Source organism: Gastrolobium bilobum, unplaced genomic scaffold (genome assembly GCF_033153095.1).
Source record: "Gastrolobium bilobum isolate Gb01-03AN ecotype WA unplaced genomic scaffold, APGP_CSIRO_Gbil_v1 utg5188, whole genome shotgun sequence".
NCBI classification, from domain to species: Eukaryota; Viridiplantae; Streptophyta; class Magnoliopsida; order Fabales; family Fabaceae; genus Gastrolobium; species Gastrolobium bilobum.
Window position 1 is genome coordinate 287,032 of NW_026899969.1, and position 6,811 is coordinate 293,842.

General features: G+C 36.2%; 1 protein-coding gene across 2 annotated transcripts; it reads left to right on the plus strand.

The window, feature by feature from the left end:
• Positions 1-1,123: 1,123 nt before the first annotated feature.
• On the plus strand, positions 1,124-5,656 carry LOC133294509 (flowering-promoting factor 1-like protein 3). Of its 2 annotated transcripts, XM_061493192.1 has the most exons (3): positions 2,244-2,780; positions 3,350-4,262; positions 5,407-5,656. In XM_061493192.1, the coding sequence occupies exon 1, from the start codon at positions 2,329-2,331 to the stop codon at positions 2,662-2,664; it is 336 nt and encodes a 111-aa protein (XP_061349176.1). In that variant the 5' UTR covers positions 2,244-2,328; the 3' UTR covers positions 2,665-2,780; positions 3,350-4,262; positions 5,407-5,656. The 2 variants fall into 2 exon arrangements, with proteins under 2 accessions (XP_061349177.1, XP_061349176.1); XM_061493193.1 differs by lacking the exons at positions 3,350-4,262; positions 5,407-5,656 and adding an exon at positions 1,124-1,137 and having other exon boundaries at positions 2,328-3,329.
• The last annotated feature ends 1,155 nt before the right edge of the window (positions 5,657-6,811 follow it).

Genomic DNA, 6,811 nt, shown 5'->3' on the forward strand with positions numbered 1-6,811 from the left:
GTCTTCTTCATGTTATGAATATTTTGACTTCTCATTTTCATTGCTCCATGCTGAATCACTATTAAAATCTTCACTTGTTTCCCACAATCGAGCTCATATACCTCTCTTGATTTTCAGCTTGCCTGAGACCTTACAGTGACCTCTCTGATCAGTTGTAGTTTATATTGTTATTTTTTTAGTTACTATTTCATTGACCATCTCTATAAGATAAACATCTATTGCTTCGCCCCTCTAACAAGTTCAGCTTTCTTCATGAGTTTGAATCGTAATAATGACAAACTAGATGTAATGCTTAAGCCATACACCTCTTCTATTGAACGGATTAATTTAAGGGTTATGTTTATCTCATTTTACATGAGGTAAACAACTTTTCTACACACACAAAAAGAGGTTGGGTCCTATCACTCTTTTTTCTCTCTCCTCTTAACTGTGGATCTCACTTATACTTTTATTTCTACAACATGAGATAGCTTTTTTCCTACAACATAAGAAAAATATATCCCTTAATTTAATGGGAAAAAGCCTAGAGAAATCAAATCTAAGCATAGGAGAAGACAATTTCAATGGGAGAAAACAGTAATTGGGTAATAATTAATTGATGCTCCAAATGTCTCCCTCTTCTTAGAAGAACCTAAATGCACTACACTATGCATGAGTTTGTTGACTGAGTTTTGAGCTCTGTGCATGGAGATATTGTAGGTTCAAATTCAGTAGATAAGATAAGAGTCTATCAATTTCTCTAAATCTGCTGGGATAGGAGCTTTAGTTTACACTGATCAATTTACTCGATCGGGAAATGCAAATATGACCTCGATCTCTACCAAACATATTCCCTATATATTGGGAAATAATATTGCAAAAGGTTATATTAATTGTTCATATAGTATTTTTATTTTCGCCGTGAACTAATAATAGGCATTTTTCAATACAAAGTCAACATAGGGATTTGGTATGTTGAATTTGGGATGAAGTTTTGAAAAATTATCATCCAAAACCCTCCACACGAATTAAAGTAATATAAATTGAAGGCTGGCGAGTTGAATTGTCAAAATTAATTAGGCAAGCAAAAACCCTTTTTGACCGAAAGTATAAATTAGCATAGATAGTTAGGCAACAAAAACAAAAACAAAAACAAATGTTTGGAAAGCCTCCTCCCATACACTTGTGTGTCCCAATGCAAATTAACAATGTTATTTCCTACCAACGTCGACGACCAGAATTATATGAAAGCAATTCTTTCATCTTTGGTCCCCACCCCCACTATGCACTTCTTAATCCTCCCCCACAAACCATATGAAAACTTTGCAAAAGGCCATATTATTCATCCAAGCCTACTGAGCAACGAGCATCCTCCTTTCTGCTAAATAAAGAAATTTAATCCACGACCATTCAAGTCGAAATTATAATACTCACACACACACCCCTTTTCCTCTCATATTTTTCGTCACCCCTTCATGAAACAATTTTATTGAAGTTAAATATATCCCTCCTTTTCCATGCAACTGGCTAATTAAGGAGCTTGATTTGCTGTGTATAACACATTTCCATTTACTCCTTTACGTAAGATTATTTTTTAATCAGCCCATTATATAGTTGGTAATTAGTAAGCAACTAGTGACTGTCATGCACACTGTATATATGTATATATCTACAAACTCGTAATTTTTTCTACTGTTTTCTAGAAGAACACTTTTTCCACCAAACAAAATAAAGATTCTCTAGTTGTGGGGTTACAATGCTTGACTACGCAAATGAAGATTCTCCCAAATCGATCATGAAGAAATGATGCGCAGTCCAGGTCCCCACTCCTTCCCCGAACACCCTGTTTCAAAAAATGCATCTTTAGCTTATTTGGACTCTTCCTGGCTGGGTACCACCTTAGCTGTATTCACATCCAAACATCCCTCTAGAGTATATATCTCCCATTCTTCCCCGTATATATAAGAGGGATAGATTATTTTATCTATCTTTTTTTTATGCCTACTTGTCTACTAATCTCCAATATCGTTAAAGCATAATCTTAAAAGGAAAGAGAAATGGTAAGGTTAGTTGAGATTCTGATATAATGATGTTGGAAATTGATAGACAAAATATGCATACAATAAAGATGCGTAGAATAATATATCCTGTATAGATACTCGTAACATTGATATAATATAATTCAATTGTGAAACTATCTCATCCTCATTTCACCTATATATATACATTACATACGCTATTCTTCCTTCCCAAGCTCGCATCACACATTTCTAAGCAAGGTCACAAACCCGCCAAAGTCCTAAACACACACTTGTTGTTGTTGTTGTTGTTGTTGTTCTGTTGTCAAGAATGTCAGGGGTGTGGCTTTTCAGGGACGGTGTGGTGAGGAGGGTGGAGAACCCTGGAGCTGAGGATGGAAGCAGCAGGCAAGGGTCGAGTTCAAGGCGCAAGGTGCTGGTTCACACAGCAAGCAATGAGGTCATAACCTCTTATGCGGTACTAGAGCGCAAGCTGAACTCACTTGGGTGGGAACGCTATTATGATGACCCTGAACTGCTTCAGTTCCACAAACGCTCCACCGTGCACCTCATCTCACTCCCAATGGATTTCAACAAGTTAAAGCCCATGCACATGTACGACATAGTGGTCAAGAACAAGAACGTTTTCGAAGTTAAGGACATGTAGGAATCTACCGCCAACAAAACAAACCCCTGCATGCCCTTCCTTCGGGCAGGGCACCCTGCTGCTGTGTTGAGTCTTGAGTGTCACTGTTTGTGTATTACTGATTCAACTCTTACAGAGTAATTTTTTTTTTTTTTTCTCTTTTCATTTAGCTGCATGTGTTGTTTTGATTTTAGATTAGTGGTCATGGGGGGTGGATGATGTTTATATATGTCCAAGTGATTGTGATATTAACTTGTGTGTATTGTTCAGGTGAGATTGTGTTTTTTGCTTAATATTTATATCTATATATAGGTAGGGTCTGATTGGTGAATTTTAACTCAATTTACAATCAAATTTGTGTTTTTCTATTATTGTGTGCTATGTAAGACATTTCACTTGTATGAAATTCATCCTGTTATGGACTACTTAGGTGGTTCCAACTTCTCATCCCCACTACATGAAGCATATCATTCCATCATTTTTCCTTAACTTTCTTTCACTACGTATGACCACTCATTATGTGCATAACTTCTCTAAGTGCTAGTTAGTGCATTTCATCTATAAATAACTCTCTATAGCAAAGAACCACAGGGATTCAGCACCTTTACAACTTATTAATGTTCATCTCCAGAATACATCCCATTTATTTGGATTTCTTTTGTCATATTAATTTGATTTTATCGTTTTGTCTAATATTTTCCTATAGGGAAATCAACCATATATGATGACTTCGGTTTTTGGGCGGTCTACCATCCTAGCCGAGTAGAATCGGTAGATCCTGACTTAACACAACACAAGGGTGGTTAAACGGCTCTTTCACCAGTTTGGGACTCTTCCCATTTAAATGTACGAAATTGGTACGTGGGTGGGAGTAATTACGTTTTGGGGTCAGTAAATGCCGCGGGGGACTGCCATCGTATCTAAATTACGCCCAGAGAGCCCCGCGGCAGTAATGTGAATTTTTTTTTTTTATTTCTCGTTAGACAGTGCCGCCCATCCTCCCCCACGGCACTCAAATACGTTATTTTAATTAAATAAGTGCCGCCCACCCCCCCATACGGCACTAATATAATATTTATATTTTTACTATGTAAGTGCCGCCCATCCCCCGTTACGGCACTTATTTTAATTTTTGCAAACCTAAAATTTGTATCCGTTCTGTGAACAATTGCGAAATAAACGAAACACTTGTAGAACGAGAAGAACGTTTTCCCCAATTTGTGGTCGGCGAGCAGGAGGAGATCGAGAAGAACGTTGTCCCCCAATTTGTCATTGTCGGCGAGCTGTGTGTTGTGGTCGGCGAGCAGGAGGAGATCGAGAAGAACGTTGTCCCCCAATTTGTCCTTGTCGGCGAGCTGTGTGTAGAACAAGAAGAACACTTACAGGTTGATTTCATCATCACAGAGACACCATTGACAAGGTTCTCCTCCGATCTGTTGGTGCCTCTGTACAACTTCGTTCATTCCACCACCGCTCCGCCATCGTTGGTCGGAACCATTGTTCATCGGAGCCACATTCGCCGTCAACCACCAGATCCTCTATCACCTCGGATTTGGGTTTACAAGAAAAGCGTTTTTGACTTCAAAAGCAGAGTAGTGGTCTCTATCACAGATTCACAGGTACGCGTTTTCTTGCTGCTGTTATGCGTTTGAAATGGTTGATTGTATTTTCCAACAAAAAAAAATCCTTGCTTGTTTTGCCCAATTAGCGCATCTGGTATGGTAATAGAGCAGATTTTAAATAAAATGATTGTAACTACTGTATTAATGCTGATTGAAAAGGGGGAAATAAAATAAAAATACACCTGTAGTGAAGGAAATGATTCCTTAAATGAAATGCAGATTATGTGAAAATTGGTATAAAAATGGGGACAATTGCATTGCTGTGGACTGGAGGAATACCATAAAAAGGTCTCAGTTTGTTTGAGAGCATCCCATTTCCCGTGACAGTTGCAAAGATTGTGGAACATGTTTATATTTTTTTGTTGTATCTAATTTTCCTCTTAATATGTGCTGTATTTTTTATTTAATAAGCTTGGTTGGTTGGGATATTAAGCTTGCTGGGATTAATGTGGGGGGTAATTGTTTTTATCTAATGAAACATATGATTGATCTCTGAATAGCATTCTAGCCATCAAACATACTGGTATTTATTTTTAATTATTATTCTAATTATTTGTTCATGTTGATAATCTAAATATAAACTCGAGCCAGATATTGATTAATATATTTTAGAGTATTTTTATATTTAGTTTTTTTAATATTGAGCCAACATAATTTTGGTCATAAAAGATATGTGACATTAATTTAGTCTCAGTAATGAAAGGTGGCATCAAAGTCGTTTTTCTGTGCTCAAATCATAGGAACAAATGGCTAAATTAATGTCATTTTCTATTATAAATTAAAGTCATCTTGCTATGAGTCATGACTGATTCATCTGACTTAGTGCTATACATTTTTGTAACATTAATTCATCTTTTCCTAATTTAAATGCTAAATTGATGCTATTTATCTATAACAAAAATAATTGATTGGTCACTGAAGTTTTCATAAACTAAAACTTTTAATGAATTTAGTAGATGAAAATATTCACAAATAGAATCCTTTTTTGATGGATTTTGAAGCATCTGGTGTGGAAGAAACAAGTAGGCTTCAACATTGTGTTTTTGTAAATTAGTATTTTTACTTAACTTCAAAGATATTTCCAATTTGCATTCTGTTTTAAATAATTTAGTGACTTTTAACATTCACAATTTGCATTCAGTTTTAAATAACAGACCTCACCCACAGTGATGGCATTTGATGATTCATATGAGAGACATCTTCATCCCGGTCCTCGCTTCAATTCGATATTATGCATGCAATCTATACACCGGTCAGAGGTTGTCTGGACGGAGGAAGAGGATTATAAATCTCTAAATGTCAGAAGTGGACGATTGGCAGGGTTGGATGTTATTCCAGAGCCCATTGTTCCTTATTTATGTCGTGCTGGCTTTCTTGGCGCTGCTCGGATGGGTCGTATGTAGGTATTTACATGCTACATGTATTAAATTAAAAAAACTACTAATGTAATATATTAAAAAAAAAACTACTAATGTATTATATTAAAAAAAATACAAAACACCACTGTATTATATTAAAAAAAATTAAAACACCACTATATTCTAAATATTGTGTCAAATATCTAACTCAAATAAGTAAAAATAGTTAAATAATTTTAATTAATAAAACTGACGTTCATTCTTACTTGCTTTACGGTGGTTTTCCTTTGTAAGAAGAGCTTTCAACACTTTGTGCTCTGCAAAACGTTTCCAAGGAGGAGCTGCAAATGGCAAAAAATAGAGATAGTTTAGATCTGGATGTTTACTAAATGAAAGCGAGACAAGAGGTGAAATAAGATAAGGTGGGGCTCAGACAGAAGGGGATGTGCCACTTGGCCTGCTGTGAGAGTTCCACAAAGGGGTTGAGCGGCACTCTAAAAATAGAAATATAAAAAAAAATATAGCAGTTTCGATGGGGGGTTAGGCGGCATTTAAAATATAAAAATACAAAAATAATACAAGTTCCGTTGGGGGGATGTGCGGCACTCATAAAATATTATAAATTGAGTGCCGATGGGGGTGGTAGCGGCACAACATCAGGGGAAAAAAAAAATAACATCATACAAACGTGCCGCGGGGAGGGTGGGGTGTCATTTAGAGTCGATGGGAACCCCCGACGGCACTAAAAGACCCCAAACCGTAATTTCGTTCCACCGAATACCAATTTCGTTATTTTTAATAATATAAACTCCATACCAGTGAAACACCCGTGGTTAAACCCCATCCCATCGTATACTCAAAATAAGATAGGGGTAGATTTGATCCCATCCCACACTCAAATCTAGACAAGAAATTAAGAGCAATGATTTATAAAGCTTTACATGATTCTTTCATAACATATTTTTTCATAAAAGAGATACAAATAAAATATAAGGAACATGTAAATTAACTACACAACCGGATCCTCATTGTGGATAATAAACCATATAAAACATACCTTATACAATGTGCAAATATGCAAGAGGCTCTTACAAGATATGGATTTTTCTATTAAAACACTCTTTTGGAATATGCAAATCTTGTCGACTATTCTCAACAGATAGAAGCAGTGTGCGTTCTCTTGTCATT